Here is an 18,421-nt window from a genome sequence, read left to right as displayed (position 1 = left end):
CATGTAAATAGTCCCACTGATGTCCAGGAGCCAAACTCAACCCTGGCAAAAGCATTCACCATTCAAGCGGACTTCACATGTTATTTCGGTGTGAGTGGTACCTTGCCGAATTTATTCTAAGAGGACTGCTCATGTAAAATTAAGATGATGTGGGCCACACTTAAGCACATGCCAAGGAAGTCAGTTTATTTTCTGTGTCACTTGCTCCCCTGTTTCTCTCTGCCATAGTATTCCCACTAGGGGCTCAGTGTTACACTCTTAAGTATAGTGGGCCAAATCAATCCCTGGTGTACTTCAGTAGAGATATATCAGAGAGGAATCTGACCCACTGATTACTACCATATAAGCAACTGTTCCCATTGATTTCAGTGGTTCTGTTCACAGAGTAAGAAGCTATTGGTCTGAGAAAGGATGATTGAAGCAGGTGCTAAATAATAACGTTTGTAGGTGGTACAAAAATTGGAGCGGTAAATAATGACTTGGACAAGTCAATTCTATAGCGCAGTCTGGATTGCATGGACAACATGGGCTTTAATACAGCTAAACGCAGGACATACACCTAGAAACCGAGAATGTAGGTCTACTGATAGGAGGGTGGGCCCTGTATTTTTGAAAGCAGTGACTCCAAAGGATTTACATGTCATGGTCGATAACCCATTGAACATGAGCTCCCAGCATGGTGTTCACACCCAGCCAAAAAAAGCAAATGTGATACTTGAACGTACAAGAAGGAGATTATCAAGTAGGTAGGTGGGTACTGCCTTTGTATATGGCATTAGTGAGAGCATTACTGAATAGTATGTCCAGTTCTGGTGTCCACACTTTGAAAAGGATGTTGATAAGTTTGCAAGTGTTCAGAAAAGAGCTACAAGAATTATTTGAGGTCTGGACAACCTGCCTTACAGTGAGAGGCTAAATAATCTCAATCTATTTATCAGAAAGCAGCAGTTAAGCTGTGATTTGATTGTGATCTGCAAGTACCTACATGAAGATTTCTGATTGTAAAGGGTCTTTAATCTAGCAGACAAAAGCATAACAAGATCCCATACCTGGCAGTTGATGCTAGACAAACTCAGACTAGAAATATGGCTCCATTTTTTAACAGTTGGAACAACTTACCCACAGATATAATAGATTCTCCATCACTTAAAATCTTTAAACTAAAACCGGCTACCCTTCTAAAAGACATGATATAGCTCAATCTGAAATTAAGGGCTTGATACAGGAATCAGTTGGTGAAAGTCTGTGGCCTTTGTCATTCATTGATAATAGTCCCTTCTGGCCTTAAAATCATGAAAATAATTACTGAGGTGTATTTGCACTTTTGGGGAGGGACCCTGCAGTTCTTGCTCAGATGAAACTTCCACTTGGGATTTTCGCTGGGAGTTTTGCCTGAAGAAGACTGCATGATGAAGCTTAAAATATTTACCTCCTGAAATTTCGTTCTGAAGTTGCCTGCTAGCCATCAAAGAATAGTTGCTGCAGATTTCAAATTCTTCCTGGACCTTAGACAAAAATGTGTAAGTTCTACAGGTAAACTTGAACGTTAGAGAATATTCAAGACTAAACATGGAAACAGCTTCCAAACAAATTTCAGCACATTCAAAAGCAAGCCCTAATCTGATAGCTCTCCGAAGTCAGGAAGGAGTTCTGCTGATTTAAAATAACACTGTTGTCTGAGCTCTGGGGAACAACTAGGCGGTTTGAGCTGTGCTTCCAGGTGCACTCAATTCCTAAGCTTTGCAGGTATTTACAGTGTTATTTGCAATCAGAAACTTTGTGTTGTATGCCAGATCTCCATAGAAGTTTTCTGGTGAGAAATATATTGGGCCATAATCATCTCTAGTGTAACTCTGCTGAAGGAAATAGGGTTATACTAGGGATGATTTTGTTCCAGTGTACTCAGCGCTCTGCTAAACGGAATTTGAGGAAGCCATGGAACGTCAATAGTGCACTTTAATCTTTACAATCCAGGGTCCCAGAACTATATCCTACTTATTATTCCTGCTTTTTTTCTCCATGTCTATATCTCTTAAAGTGTCTAAAGTTTAACGACCTTTTACAATACAAAGAATTTGCACAAAGCCCATCATTCATAAGTATTGTGTAACATTATACAAGAGTATTTTTAATATTTATGTTTAAACGATTGGGTAGAGCTTCTTAATGTAGCAATCCTTGTTTTGACAGACATCCTTGGATGCATATCATTTAAGACTATCCATCACTTTCTTCACATCTTAAACTAGGGTTGATGCCATGTTGAGTGAGATGGTGGTTTTTAATTTCCCAAATTTCACCTTCCAAGCCACTGTACCTAAAAGATCTTAACTTCATTACTGTTTTCCAGTGGAGACTTCCTTTGGGAAACAGTGGTTTCATTCACTTTCTCTATCAGTTTGAGAAACCAATTTCATAAACTGCATTTTCCTTTGCATTTCTGTCCCTGACCTATGACTGAGATCTGAAAAAAATCATACTTGTAGCCATTCCTCGTGCTAAAATATTGACACTACCATCTTGTCTGCATTATCTCAGTATTTCCTGTTTATTAGTGACATGTTGTTGCCTAAACTAACCTGTAAACTGAGTAAAACTGACACTGGACACAGAGGATCTAAGAAATCTTTTATAGGCACTGGCTTTATGGTTAAAAAAATGAAAAATCTTGGAGATTCATTTTAAAATTTTGCTGGGACTTTGTAATGTATTCCTGTGGCTTAAACTTTTTATTTAAGTGACCCTTCTGAGGTTTGAATGGCACATTTGTTTGTTCTCAGCTAGAAAAATTTAAACTAAATTGCTGGGCCTTTCCCAAAATATTTAAGTACAGTCATAGAGTCATAGAAATGTAGGACTGGAAGGGACCTCAATAGATCCCTGAACTACTATAGCATTAATGATCATAGGCATGCACAAAGTGATGTCAGCATTTTCCAGGTATTCTTGAAACGTTTAACTGAAGATTTCCCTGTAGAATTTTCTGAGTGGACTTTGTACTGACAAGCCAGCCTGCAAATACCCTTTTTTTATATATAGCTACCAGATACATTTCTATTTAAGAAACCTAATTAACTCTTCATGTGCTACAGTATACCTATTTTAGTACAGCCAAGTTTTCACTTGGTATAATTTAAACCCAGTACAAGGGTGTTGCCCTCCCCCAAGACAAGTAATATTACAAAGTATATTTTTGTGTACCAGAATGTTCATTGGAGGAGTTTAGGTGAAAGTTCCATTAAGCTTTTCCTGTTTGGCAAGTATAAGCAATTCCTAAGTATAGGAATTGTTAAATACTTTGGGGGGGAAAGGCTATTCTAGGACATTGGCTGGTTTTTGTCTGTAAATTTTAGGCAAGCTTATTTATCTAGTGCTCATGAAGCTTGATTTTTCTACTTCAGTAATTACTTTTTAGTCTACTTGAATATAGAAGTAACCCATCAATAAAAGATTAGAGGACATCTGATGAAAATATGTGAAGGCTTAGTAAAAAAAAAAAAAAAGATATTCCAGACATAAAAAATGTTAGAAAATATTGCTTTAAATTTAAACTAATTAAATAGATTTTAAATGAAATACAGCTTTCGCTGTTAACTGCTAGATTTCTCCCCCAAACATTAGACAAAGTTGCATTGTTTACAAAAATTTATTAATACAAACTTTACACACTTTATATAACAGTTATCAAAGTCCTAGTTATATATATCATGTGTGTAATAATACTTTAAGTTATTTTTATATTCAGTTGCACACAAAATAAGATCTGCAAGACTAACATCTACCTAAATTATCACTGTATCTCAAATCTGCTCCGTTTTAGTAAGGCTGTTGGTTTTTCTAAAAATTATACAGAGGATAACCTATGTGATCACTTTATAATGCTTGCAACTAGCCACTGAACTCGAAATGATAGTTCATAAATAAAACGTCAACAGAGCCCTATTTCATTATACCACAGCTGACACAAATACAGCAACGTCTGCCGATTATCCAAGAACAAATAATTAAGACTAAAATGCAAGCTGATGTGTTGCAGCATTGTAGGGCCACTAAATAGCCATCTGTGAATTCGTGGCGATTTAAAAGGCGAAGAAAGGCACGAAAAGCTGCAAACTGCATCCTGCGTCACATTGCCTGAGGAGAATGCAAAATTAAAGTAAGATTGATTTCATACACACTTCTCAGGCATAGATCGAATGCCTATGTGCTAGCACTGTTTGCAATGAGCTCCGCTGGCACCCGTCATCCCGCCTGGGATTGCAAACTCAATTCTGTTTTCTTTGATTTATTACTTTACGCTGATCAGACTGGTAAAGGAAAATGAAAAGTCTTTTAAATTTTACAAGTGGCTTTTCTTTTTAAGAAACCGAAGACAGTAATTTAGGGCTGGTTATTTGCCTTCAAAAGATTCCTCTAGAATATGTTTAGGGATCTGAAAGGAAACATACGTACATGTCCTCTTTAGTCACCTTTCAAGGAGAAGGAATGGAAAGTTCCCTCGGGCTGGTTTGGTTTGTCTTTCCCCCAGAAGGTAAGCTATGAATCCGTACAGATAAAGCTGAGGTTGAAATGATTCATCGGTTATTAGAAACTCACCCGCACGTGAACACTACACATTCTATTATGACAAAAGTTTGTTTTATGAAATAAATTTTACTAAGCAATAAGCCATAATGTAGAAAAATACATTTTACCTCCAAACTCAATAAACAAGAACAAAACTTTAGTTGTAGTGCATAATTATTTAGTGGTAGCTACAACAGGGGTTCCTAAACTTTTACAATAAGAGCTTGCATCAAACAGAACAAAAGAGTGAGAGGCGTTCACAACCTTAAATTGAAAAGAAGAAGAAGAAGTGACTCAGATGGGTAACCGTGCTTAAATAGTGCAAGACAGGTTGGGAGGAGGAAGGGTCCACAAGAAAACAACAAAGGAAAGGAGCAACTCCGCTTGAAAAATTCAAAGGAGAGAATCCTGGTCATTTCACATGATGAGAGGCATGGACAGCACTGGAGAGTAACACATTATACTTTGCATCAAGTTCCAATACCGAGCTACCCACGGTCAGTTGGGTAGTGGATCTAAAGTGGAATTGTCTCATGTTCCCCAGACCCTCTGGCAGCCTAAAACCACGCATTCCTTAGGGGCACCTCCTCTCTGATCTGTGCTCTAGCTATCGCTTCCAGTATCGAAATTTCAAATGGTTTCCAATAGCTCTAATTTCCGGTTGGCTTTATAATGTAGCTATGCCCAATTAGTTAGAAGAACCATGAATGGGGCTAAATATTTTTCCCCTCCAATTGTCAGAGGTGCACAATTTTGATAGAGCTGTTGTTTCACCACAGGAGAATTATCTTCTAAGCTCAGTGTTTGAGAGACACAAATGCATATAAAAGTGGAATCAAAGAAAGCAGAAAAATTGAAATCTTTCGCGGGGGGGAGGGGGGCACTGCCCCCTTAAAATAGGCTAGTGGTAAAGGAGCCTGTCTTGAGACTCCCTGGGGAGAAGAATCTGCTTCAGCAATTCTTCCAAATCATTATCACCATAACCCCCTTGTAGCAGGGCATCAGTGTCTATGTACAGTAGCAAATGGTGACTATTAATGTCTTCGACCCTGTCGTGGATAAAAATACTCTCCTTTTAATTTCACTTACAAAAATAGGAGCAATATTCAAACAATGATTGTCTTTTTTTCTATTTATTTTATATAAAAACATAAACAGCTCAGGCGATTTTTTTGTTCTTGTGCAGGCTTTATATGAAGAATTGTTCTCTATCAGCCGTATTTATATATATATATTTATATATTATATATAACTTAATGATTGGTCCACAAAGTAGATCTGTGCGTTTCTCTAGTGCTTTTATACAAAAAGAAAAACAATATTATTATCAAAATATTCATTTAATGGCTTTACTTCATACATAAATACATGTTTAGATAACACAGGAGCGGTGATTGTTCAGTCACTTTGGAAATGACTTTTGTTTTTCTTTTTGGGGGGGCTCTGTATACACAGGAGTGGTGGGTTACTCAGCGCTACAAATACGCTACTCGGCGTCCTTTGTTTTTAACTCTTTGTTTATACCTTTTCCCCAGGACCGCTGCCAAGTATTTCTTGACAGCCATTTGTTTCCGGTAGCGGCTGTAGCTGTCTGTGAAGATGCCATCCGAGTGCCGTTTGGAGAGCGGTTCCGAGTCGTCCTCCAGGCCGCTGGCACCGCTGCAAAGCAAAGGACAGTTGCAACATCTGGAGCCACTCCCCTGCCCTGCCTGCACTTTGGAGGCCTTCCCCCGCTTTGCATTTTGGCTCTGGTAGCCCCCGGGCTGCTTTAACCTTTCCAGATCCTGATGATGATTTGTCACTTAGGGAAAGCTGTATTTGTTTTGTTTATTTTTCCAAAGCTGTTCGATTTGGGGCGGGCGGGGGGAAGGGGGGGGATGAAGCAACTAAAGCAACATGTAGACATCAGAGAGGCAGAACGAAACAAGAATCTATCTAAACACGCGGTGAGGTTGAAATCTGATCATAATATAAGCCGACAGTCAGGAGACAATATATTCATGCCATGAATTATTCATTGTGAAAATGAAATCTATTTCCCCATGGGCTTTATTAAAATGTTACCTTCTGCCGAAATTATCTTCATTACACTGGGCTTGCCGCGTGCCAGGATGTCTGACTTTAAACGCGTTTTGTTTAAGCCCCGCTACACTGTGGTGTGGTGAATTCTATTCTTTACAATGGAGAGCTCTCTTAAACTACCCAGATCTCCACTTACGACGGATCTCTTGTTGCGATTCTTCCCACCGGCTATCGCCTGAATCTCTGGGCTACTGAATCATTGGGCTACTGGACTTTCTTTACAATGACCAGATTTTGATCATCAACTAGCCATCTGGGTTTTTCACTGCACCTTTCACTTGGAGTCAGAGAATGAGATCGAGCAAAAACCCTCGTGGATTTTGACATTGTCAAGATGGGTGTGTTGCTTAGTGCGCGAAACACCAACCACACAGCGAGCGTAACAAATATACACCGGTGGTACATTACACGTGGTTTAATAGAAAGATGGTTTCCTCTTAAGTGAAATAAACAACGAATAAAAATCTTACCCCACCCGTTTGGCCATCAAAGAATGTAGGTATTTCCTAGCGGATAGCTGACCCAGAACTCTCCTGTAGGCTTTGTTAAATATCCCATCGGCGTGCCTAAGTAGGAAACAAAGATTAAACACAGAAAGAAAGATCAGTGTCCAAGCCTGGCGACCGGACCTCAGCAGCCCCTCACTCCAAGGCGGGATGGCGGAAGGAAGCCCCTGGCCGGCTGGTGGCTTATATTTACCCTGAGTGCAGAGGGCGGCCTCCGCCTGGGGACCCCCAGGGACCGCAGGGCCCTCCCAGCACCGGCACTCCCAGCCACCCGGCTCATTTCCTGAGCGCAGCGCTCGCCTGGCGCGTCTGGTGTGTTTCACTGAGTGCCATCACTAGCCCTTCGGCGGACAGCCTGCTTCCCTCCCCCTCCCCCTCCCCCTCCCCCGCCTGCTGGGAGGTAAGGGACGCTCTTAATCTGCTCGAGCCTTTATTCGGGCGCCAGGGCACGGAGGGAGAGATCTGTGGCGGCTCTTTTGAATGGGATGGACAAGGATCGTTTTGCTCCAGCTCAAGTCATGCGCCCCACCAAGGGCCTCCCATAATCACCTCTTTTCCGGTGGGTAGTACAGGGTGTACATGTCGTCTATCATGGATGAAGGGTTCGCTATGCCAAGGGGGTCGTTGTCAAAGGCGAAATCCTGCAGCGTGTTTCCATCCTCGTCATAAACTTCATCTTCCAGCCTAGCCCGGAAAGCAAAGGGCAAGAATTCAGACGCCTCCTGAGAAATCCTACACACAGGAGTATTTGATCAATGTTATTAAGGGCTACTCCTCTGCCAGGGATCTAGTGGGTTTTTACGTGGGCACTTCCGAGGCTGGACTGAAGGCCCTGCTAGAGGAGCCCACAGACAAGATTACACCTACCCCTCTACCCCCCGCCCCTTCACTTCATTCCCCCGCCTCCGCATCAGTACAGGGCCAGGCGCGAGCGAAACACACAAGCAAACCAACCTGCTGCGAGGCTGGGGCCAGAAACAAGTCCAGGGGCTGCCAAGTAAGCAGCTGATCACTACCCACCTCTCCCAGCACGAATCCTGATCGCTTTCCAAACTACATACCCAGGCGCGTGGGAGGGGGGCTATAAGTTAAGCGAGAGAAGAACAGCACTTCCCATTGAAAGACACCAGCTTTCTCTAGTCCCCCCACCCCCACCCCCACCCCGCCTCCAGGCCCCACGAGAGATCAGAAATTCTGCCGTTAGCAAATGACTGCTCCTCCTTTCTCACACCAAGTGGGATCGGGGTGGGGCTTGTGTTTGTTTGTGTTTTTCGTTGAATGGTGTCTCTGTCCTTGAAGATAGCTTGAGTTTTGTTTTCCCCCTCTCTCTCTCTGCGGCAAGATGTAGGTCACTGAGCGTTTGAGGCAGCTATTTTTGTCTCCGAGCTCTGGCAGGGAGATTAATAATAGATGCGTGTAAAGTGTTTCGCTCCTGCTAATTCAGGCGCTTGAATGAACCGAGCCCGGTCCACTCAAACCAATGGCCCCTCTCACCCCACCTAACGCCCTCTGGAAGGACTGGCCATTTATACGGGGACGGCTCCCCCCAGCTCTGGCATCCGGGGGCCCTGCGGAGAGGCTGACCTGAATCCCAAAGCCCCGGGTAACGCTTTGCTTCGTTTAAGACCATTCCGGAGCGTGTGCTGCCCCGCACCCAAGGGCGAGCTCCGACCGTTCACATGAGCTCCAGAGTGAGTTTCGCAGTTCAGATGTTGCACGCACATTAGTGCTGAACCACGAGCGTGTCCCCTGTGGGACTTAATGGGTGGAATAAATAGAGCTGCATAATTTTCCGAGGGAGCTAAGATGGGTGGATAGGAAAGCTCCCCCATTCTTCTGTTGTAAGAAGCGCTGCTCGTTAAAGGAAGCCAGATTTACAGCAGGCTAGAGCCAGAAGTTGATTGATTGCCGCTGTGTAAAGCTTCACTCCCTGCTATAAAGTCCTGGGAAGTCGTCCTTTCATATATAGGTTTGGACAGGGGGCTGCCCCTACACTCGGCTCCATAGGTGACGCTAGTTCTGAAATCCTGGCAGCTCTGCTCCGGTGTGTTAACAATCCTGCTCCGAATCTAGCGAGCGCGAGAGAGTCTTACGGAATCCTGAACCGATCTCAGGAAGAGTGAGCCGGATCACACTCTGCCCAGCCCTGAGTACTACAGTACCCCCCCTCTTCCATCCAGCGAACTTTTAAAAAAAAGAGCTGGAAAATAGTACTTTAAGTACTTTAACCAATAACACAGGTTGGGGACAGATTCTTCCCTGCTATGATACAGGAATTTAATTCTGGAACATATCTAGATCTATATTAGAGAGAGAATATAGAGGGTATTATATGTGTTGTAAAACTAAGTTTTATCTATATCTACACATATTCCTTAATACCTGGTAAACCCTTCTGCCGGAAATGTGTCATTAAAATATTTTTCTAACTGTATGCTTCAAAATGCTTTCATCTAGATACTGTCTATTCTGGAAGTACCTGTCAACTCCTTTTTAGCAGGTTATCGCCACTCAAGTTAGGCTCAGAGGTGGCCGGAAATATATATATTATGTGTTATTGCACTGTAGTTCATATAGAAAAATGGATCCACTAAAAGGCTAATCAGCTTTTTCCTATAAGGCTTACGCTGGCTTCTGAGAACTGTGCTTCATTCAGGACCCCAGTTAACAGAAATAGAATAGTTTCACCAAGACCAAAGTCAGAGCTATTTCCTATTATTTAGGAGAAAAGGGGATAAGAGTAAGGCACGCGTGTGTAGGAAATAATACAGCGTAAGATCCTTCTGGCTAAGAAGCCCTGATGGAAGAAAGGGGCCAGTCCATTAAACCCTCCATCTCCTGGCGAACATAAGAATCTATTCTAGTTTCCCTGCCACAGGAACTAAATTGGACTTTTAATCAAGCAGCCTCAGTCCCCAGTCTCTTTTCCCCGCTCCCCAAGAGGGTAGATGGAGTCGGTAAATAGGAGGCGGCGGGGTTTTGCTCTTTAGTTTTTCTTTCTGGGTGCTTTTCATTGCTCGGAAGAGCTTTACTCCGTTCGCAAGAGAGGGAAAGTAAAAGCTACCAGACACACACAGAGTCTGGGAGAGAACTACCTGCCAGTGCTCTCTGCTCTCTATTACCAAGATGCAAGGACATAACTGACGGGGACAGCCAGGGATGCGAGTCTTGCAGGGACTGGGAAGAGGGAGGGATAAAGAAGGCACCTACCTTAGCGCAGGGTATTGAAATCCAGCAGCAGGTGAGCAGTAGACGCTGCAGTGCATTATTATCCCATAGACCAGTAGTGCTAGGACCGCTTTGCTACACATTGCCACTCTGTGTATCAGGGAAGAAAGAAACAGCAGCTGTCAAAATGCTTCCCTCACGCTCCCTTTTCCCTCTAGCTTTGCCACGAGCAAAATCTAACCAGTTAGAAATCAAGTCTTAAGTGTGCTCGATGTAACAACAACAAAACGTGTGCGCGATTTGTGTGGAGCCGTGTCTTCAATTACAACCAGACACAACCCCCACTTCCCAGCACACAGGCGCGCGCGCGCGCGCGCGCGCACACACACACACACACACACACTCACAAGTGCCTGGGCTAACGAAACCCGATCTCTCCAGTTAAAGCTGCTGAGATGCCTGAGATACATTTTCCTTACCATCAAACTCTTAACACCCGGCACTAAGAGCGTTTGGCTGCGCAATTAAAGGGTAGATTTAAAACAAAAACAAAAAACTGTCTCCCAAGTTTCAGCCGAAATAGTTAAACCTCTTGTGGTATCGCCTCTCTGACGAGCAAAGCAGCCGAAGGCAGAAGAGCGGCAGTTACTTGTCTGCTGGCTTAAGGGGATCCGCTCCAAAAAGTTTGTAGGTAGCAGGCAGCACGGATCTGGAGGGGAGTCTGTCAGGGAAGGGAGAGCAAGAAAGAGGGAGGAAGGGAAGGAGACAGAAGGGAGAAAGCGAGAAGGGAACACAAGAACGGGGAAGAGAAAGCCAGGGAGGGAGAGAGAAGACGGGAAGCAGAAGCAGGCTGTTCTGGAGCGGCTGGCAGTGAGATGTTCTCTTCCCCAGATCTTTTCCTTCACTGAGATGCTTCTCGCTCGGCTTCAGCTTTCTCCTTCTTCTTTCTCTGTGCCTCCAAAGTTGACCAGCCTTCCGCAGCTCGATTTTTTAATGCAATTAGCAACAAAATCTTTGCAAACCCCCTGCTTTATCAAGAGCCCTCTTTGTAAACATCGGTCTGCATGTTACCTTGGAGGGCGGCAGTATTGTTTGTTGCACTGTTGTGGCGTTCGGATTTTTATTCAGGAATCAAATGAGGTGGTTTTTTTTTTCAGTCACGTAATAATCGGGTATCAGAAAAGACGTCATCACCCCAATTCCTCAAGGAACATAACAATTCTGTGTCGTCCTCGCGGATGATCTGATCGAGAGTCATAAGCTTCTCATAAACACTTTAACTCACACTTTTTTTTTCTTTTCTTTTCTTTTTTTTTTTTTTTTTTTTTTTTTTTTTTTTTTTTTTACACAGAGGTCTAAAAGATTTGATGCTTGTCAAGTTCTCTCTGACTCAAGTTGTGGGGAGGGATAAGAGACTGCTGAGGAAATTTTAGGCTTTTCACAGACCCCATCCTCAAGGGTGGGCTCAGCAGCCGAACCACAGAGCAGATCTGTTTGAAAGGATGAGGCTCTGATGTGATAACTTCTATATAAATTCGTTTGGCAAAGCCCAGGATTCTAATGTGGTGCATATGTTCCCTTCAACGGGGCAATTAAATAAAGAAATACGTTAGCGTTGTTACTGTTGTTGTTATTGTTATAAAGGCTGTTTGAAGTCTTGGAGGCTTCTCAGTAATTTTCTAATTAGAGTTTGTAATTGACAGTTGCTGGCTGGTGGGTGGACTGATTAGCTGAAGGCTCCCACTGTGGAGCTGTCCAAACTCTGCGGTGCTGAACTGGGGAAATGTGGCAACCAAAAGACTGACTTGGAATAACATTTTCACCATTTGTTTTTTTATACAGCGCTCCCAGATGGGTAGAGGAACATTAGCAATGCCATAATTCAGCCTGTACCGTCATGATATCTCACAATCACTGTAGCAACAAAATATTTACAGCAAGCTATGGCCCCTTCTACGCGTGTCATTATATTTTTCTATGCGCGGCATTGGAAAACATCCCTTACTATTTGCGAAACCACGCCACAGGGTCCGAGACTGTCCTTTGTTTGATGATATCGCATATTAATTTCGGCCACAAGCCTCCCCATTAGAGGACTGAAATGATTAAAAATTCGCAAGCCCTGATTCACTTGTCACTGACAAGAACGGAGCGCAGTACATGTTACTTTGCAGGTCTAATTTTCACTGTCTGTCCCTTTTCCTTCCTGTCTCGTGTCTGCGATTTGAGCTCCTGGCAGGGCAGCAGAGGCAGACTGGAAAAGAGAGAGGATTTCCATTAAAAGTTCATTTGCTGAGGGACTCTTAAGGGAATCCGTCCGTTGGGAGGTCTCAATCCACCGATATTATTTTACTGAAAATGACGTGGAGGCATGGAAGCGCTGTGGGAAGACCACCGTCTGGCTTCCAACCCTCTTGATATTTCGATGATCTTCTTGCTCCCCCTCTACGGTAGAAATTCAGATTCATTTCCGAGAATTACCCAAAGAAATACAGACTGCAGGAGCCATTACAGTGCATTTTAATTATTTGGCTCATCAGCAGAGAATTCAGGAAGCAGCAATAATTTAGTCCTCCTGTTTCCTATTTCAATGGTTTTGGTGAAACATGTTTAAATGAGCTATTTGAGCTCAAATCGATTTCTCAAAAACATACAATTACAATCCTATTATGATCATTAAAGATTTCTTTTTTTTCCCCGGGGGTTCAGGAACTATAACTTGAATGAAGTATTTCCTTAAAAATGATAAGCTGTGCAATTACGGAAAGGCTCAATATATAATACAACATTTGAAAACACAATTATTTTATAAACACTGTGTTAAATACTGAAATAGTCCTTTGGCATTTGGCAAATAATTAAAAAATCTAAAACTTAAATGACCAAATAATACTATAAGAGTCAATGGGTGGGTGTTTTTTCCTAAGGGGAAAGAATAGCTACTTATTCTGATGATTAGGGGTTGCCTTGATAATGTTGGGGTGAACCTATTAAAACTTCTAATCTTGCTTCTCCAGTGAATTCCAAACTGTGTTTGGATATAGAGAAATACCGGAATACGTCTAAGACTCTCTGGTAAAGGACACTCAGTGTAAGCAGAGAGTGCCATCTTGTGGGGACTTTGTTGTCTTTATCACCTATTAAAGAAAAAAAATATTTGGGGCCAAATCCTGAAGCTCTTGTTCAGGCTTGCTCAGTACGTATTCAGGTAAAAAACACAGAGGCCAGAGGAGTTTTGCCTGAACAAAAGCCTAGTGAGGGCTTCGAGGTTTGATTTACAGCGAATATATTTATGCATAAACTCCCTTTAATTTATTCTTGCCCTCCAGATCCCTCAGCAGCTTGGAACAGATGTCATATTATTAAATCAACCTGCCAGGGAAATGTTTCCTCATTATCCCCTCCCACCTCAAATGTGGAATTTTTCTCCAAAATTACCCAGGCCCCAAGTCAAGGATGGCAAGATCCAGGCTTGGGCTAATAACAGCTTTTCTAGCACAGGAATGTCATGGCTTTAAGCCTGGTATCTTTCATCCTTGAGAGAGAGAACAACGAGCTCTATAGGGCTGGGAAAGGAAGATTTCCCCTGTTCCAAAGTGACAAGAATCCACTATATTAGACTTTAAAGATATTTTAGGTGATTTTCTATTGATACGTATGCAATTGTTTTTCCTCCCTCTGACTCTGCAGTGGTAAGCAGGGTAACTAAAGCATCTACCTATCCAGAGAGAGGGATACAAGAAATAGTCCAAATGAAAAAAATTAAACTTTTGAACATTTTATTTTTTCCTTGTAATCTATATAGTGTATCCAGAATAAACCTTAGCATGCTGTGGTAAAAAGGTTTATGGACACTCATTTAAGGTGAGCTGCAAAACTCACAAATGTCTTTGCCACTCCTGAGAAATCCAATGATCCCAAATTCATGCCAATAAATACCTGTATAGCACACTGCTCCATCATGCATTCCATGCATGTGCATGCACATAATGTACACACGTTACATTAGCAGTCTAGGTTGAAACAACAATAAAGGTTTGACTTTGGCCTGCTAAAGAAAGTAAATTCCAAGCTAACTCTGTAATTTGAAAGGAGTTTAAGATTCACAATACTTGATCTTAGGTATCACATATAAAGCAACATCTGCACACAAACAGGTGAGCTAAGATTTTGGTGGCAGAATTTTCTTCACCTTCCTCCTATCACCTGAAATTAGTCATTTTAATTTACCTGAATGCATCCTTTGTTTTTTCAAAATATTTCACAAAGTATATTTTTAAATTTCCATAAATATTTTAGTGGAGTTACAGATCCTCCAGCCTGACACAATATGAATGTACTAACACTCTGAGGTGGATGGCTCTAAGGTTGTGGTGGTGGTGTCAGAGATTTTCATTCAAGCATCCATATTTCATACTTGTCTACATATGTTGGCTGATGCTTGAAGGGTAAATCTATTAATTTTTCAAACCCCTTTTTTTTTTTGATCTAAAGGCACAGGACTTTATGACAACATCAGAAGCAAGCCTTGTTATCAGTCTACAAGCCAGGAAGAAATCATATGCATATATGCAGCCCCAGCCTTTCTCAGCAAGCCTACCCTTTGCTATGTTTTCCACAGAAACTTGGACTGCAGTTTCCTCTGGTTGCAGGAGCCTATGGTTTCTCCATAAAATACCATCAGTAAGCTTAAAATACAAAAGAATTAATTCTTTCCTCACAAAAAAAATCACCTCTGACAAAAGCACAAATTCTCCAGGAGGGCTGATCCAATACCATGTCTTTTATCAAACCTAATGCATCACACTCTATTGTATCAGTGTCAAAACAAGTAGCTTAAAGCCATTCTGTACTTTCTGAGTAAAGCGCCTCCTTCCAGTTTTGAATCTCATCTGCATAGTGATAAACCACAACAATTCCTCTCTCACCCCAACTCATCATGAACAAATCTCAGTCTTTTAACCACAGCTCCATTCCCCTTTTCAGGACTCCATGGGAAATAGATCTCCACTATTCTAGTTAGCACCCTCTTGCACAGTTTGCACTGAAGTTCATAATATCTGATCTGCTACAAAAGGTTTCATCTCTCCTACCTAACTGTCCTTAGGAGAACCAGGCCAAATGATTCAGACAAGCATACAAAGGACAAACCAAAGAAGAGTTATTCAAGGCATAAAACTTTATTACTAAAACTCCCAAGCGAATAAAAGGTAAAATAGCACCTTCTGGACTAACAAAAATATGTACTGTGCACTGTTCCCTCTAAGCTGTGCGCGTGTGCACGCACACACAGATCCTAAACCCTGCCCACACGGCGAAACACCACATGCACATTTGTCCCGCATCCTGACTGCACATCGGTCGGGACGCCCTTTGTCCCGATATCAGGGATTGCTCACCATCACCGCCAAAGTCCTGTGGCTGGCATGGCCGTGCTTCCTGGGGCAGTTCATGGCGGCCTGCCCGCCTGCCAGCAGGAGCCTGTAGTGCGGGCGGCCCCTAGGCACAGAAGCAGAGGGGGTCTCAGTGTGTTGCACCAGCTCCCTCCTGCCCAATCAAAGCTGCGGGGGTGGGGCTTGCAGGTGCCAGCAGCGGGCAGAGAGCCCTCTGCCCCTCCTCCCTGACCTGACCCGACCCTAGGAGCCAGAGGGATCTGCTGGCTCTTAGGGTCTCTGCTCGCTGCCAGCGCCTGCAAGCCCCACTCCGCAGCTCTGGCAGCTCCTATTGGAGCTTTTCCCAGCCAATGGGAGCCATGGAGCTTGCGCTTGTGGCGGGCGCAGCACCTGGAGAGTCTGGAGACCCCCCCGCCCTTGCCACTCTGACCCTAGGAGCCAGAGATCTCCCAGCAGGGCTGGTGAGTGCAGCAGGGAAGGGGGCAGGGCGTGATGCAGTGAGTGTCTGGGAGGTCTGTGGTGGGGTGCTGGGCTGTGAGGGTGTGGAGGGCGCTGGGCAGTGGGGGAGGTTTGTGTGTCTTGGGGTGCTAGGCAGTGGGGGCCTGTTGGGGGGTGCTCGGCAGTGGGGGAGATCTGTGTGTGTCAGGTCACTGGGCAGTGGGGGTCTGTGTGGAGCATTGTTTAATTGTGGTGGTGGGGCTGTGGGGAAGGGCACTGGAAGGGAGGGAGGGAGGAGAAATCTGTGTGTTTCGGGAAACTAGCAAGTGGGGGGGTTCTGTGTGGGGTGCTGGGTGGGGCTGTGGGTGGGGGGGCGCTGGGCGGGGGAGTGATGTGCACAGCACTGTGCATTTGTGGTGGAAATGTGGGGAGGTTGTGGGGAGGCTCTGGGCATAGTGGGTTCAGGGGGTGCAAGGCAGGGGAGCTATCTTCTCTCCCCCCCCCCCACTCGCCCAAAGTGTCCTGAAATTTCCCTCTTGCGATCTGGTCACCCCATTTACAGGTGACTTTTGACATTGTTCCCCCGCCATCTGTCAACACAGCCAGATTCTATTAGCTGGAAGGGGGGGAAAGGGAAAGGAGGGCAATGAATCGTACCCCTCCTCACCAGCATTTTGAACATGGAACGTTGATCACGTTGGGACGGTCGGGACCCACACATCTCCTTGTAGTTTGTTCATTTGGCTGTGTACAAACTCAAGTACATGTGAATAAGTCAAAATGCCTGGCCGTAGTTGCTAAGGAACTGCAAAGATTTCCCAGAAATGAACAAAGTTAAGTGTTGTTTTCATGATTGAAATCTTTCAAAGGCATTGGACTTCATTTACTCGTGATGTTTTACCATTTTCCCGTGTTTTTTTGCCACAGATGCATTGACGTGATCGGAGCTATGCACAAACTTCCAGTATCCTGATCTGAATGATCTCCCGTTTGCCCTTTTGTTGAGTCACGTTGTTAAGCACATTGAAATAGTAGCCATATAATAAAAGTATTAATTTTAAATAAACCAATCTGGTAAAAAATCAATCCCCAAATGTCACTGTGTAGAGGTTGAAAGCATAAAAGAACAAAGTCTTCATTTAAATCTGGATGGCTGGATGAGACTATAGAGACGATTACACCGAAGTCACATCGCGTAATGCTTATTAAACTTCATGAAATATTCATATATGATGAGGACAACGGAGTGGTTTGTGTATATTGCCGAGATGCCAGAGCTTCAGGAGAATTTTCAACAGGAAGAATGTGGAATGATGTATGGAAGTTGGATTTCTTAAAGCGTCATCCGTCAAGTAAGTCTCATATAGATGGTGTAACAAGACTTAGAAACAAAAACCTTTCCTTATGGAGTGGATTGCTTAGCATGATTCTTGAAAGTCCAGCTGAAAAGCAGAGGAGGCAAATTAATCTTGAACACAAACACTCAAACCCAGAAGAAATCAAGGTACTTATTGACAGTGTGTTTTTGGCTATTAAAATGAACAGCTCGATGCTTTCTGTTCAGGATATTAATGACATATGGAAAAGTATGTGCACATACCAGCGAGCTGGAGAAGTAAAAATTATGCTTTTGAATTTCTTGAAATTATCAACTACATTGTCCAAAATGACCTCACGCATGAAATAGCATCGGCAATGTTTCATACTTTAGCTTTTGATGAAAGCACTGATATATCCATTAACAGATACTTGATACTGTACTTTAAATATAGATCCATAAATTCTGCAGACTATAAAACTTTGTCTGGTAGACTATTACAATTGCAAGAATGTGATGCTGTTTCAATAGTGTATGCAATCAAAGAGTGTTATAAAAAACACCAACTTGATCAAATGAAAATGGTGATGTTCACATCTGATGATGTCTCCATGATGTTGGGCAAACTCAACGGTGTGGCAGCTCAGCTGAAATTTGATATTCCACACTTAGTCCAGCAACATTGCGCTGCACACCGGGAAGACTCGGGGATTTCCGATACATGGAAAGAGGTCAAGCTGATAAGAGACATCGAAACCTTAATGAGAACTGTCTACACAGTGTTCTGTCAGTCATCCACGAGAAAATGCAAATTTCAGGAAATAGTGGATGCTTCTGAATGTGAGTCAGTGGCTTTCAGTCAATGAAGTGCGCTGGTTATCTAGGCACTTTGCACTTCGAGCAATTATTTGCAACTATAATCCTTTCTGGAATATTTTGAGCAAGACAAA

General features: G+C 43.2%; 1 protein-coding gene across 6 annotated transcripts; it reads right to left on the bottom strand.

Moving 5' to 3' along the window:
• Positions 1 to 3,700: 3,700 nt before the first annotated feature.
• On the bottom strand, positions 3,701 to 11,684 carry ADCYAP1 (adenylate cyclase activating polypeptide 1). 6 transcript variants are annotated; one of them, XM_074944534.1, is made up of 5 exons: positions 11,394 to 11,684; positions 10,365 to 10,472; positions 7,704 to 7,886; positions 7,119 to 7,214; positions 3,701 to 6,225 (listed from the first exon to the last, which is right to left on the bottom strand). In XM_074944534.1, exons 2-5 carry the CDS (start codon positions 10,463 to 10,465, stop codon positions 6,042 to 6,044), a joined length of 564 nt encoding a protein of 187 aa, XP_074800635.1. In that variant the 5' UTR covers positions 10,466 to 10,472; positions 11,394 to 11,684; the 3' UTR covers positions 3,701 to 6,041. The 6 variants fall into 6 exon arrangements, with proteins under 6 accessions (XP_074800635.1, XP_074800636.1, XP_074800634.1 ...); XM_074944535.1 differs by lacking the exon at positions 11,394 to 11,684 and adding an exon at positions 10,912 to 11,387; XM_074944533.1 differs by lacking the exon at positions 11,394 to 11,684 and adding an exon at positions 10,802 to 11,387 and having other exon boundaries at positions 3,703 to 6,225.
• Between the last annotated feature and the right edge of the window lie 6,737 nt (positions 11,685 to 18,421).

This window comes from Natator depressus, chromosome 2 (genome assembly GCF_965152275.1).
Source record: "Natator depressus isolate rNatDep1 chromosome 2, rNatDep2.hap1, whole genome shotgun sequence".
Taxonomy (NCBI): domain Eukaryota; kingdom Metazoa; phylum Chordata; order Testudines; family Cheloniidae; genus Natator; species Natator depressus.
Note: the sequence above shows the minus strand (reverse complement) of the source record. Positions and strands in the feature narration are given on the sequence as shown.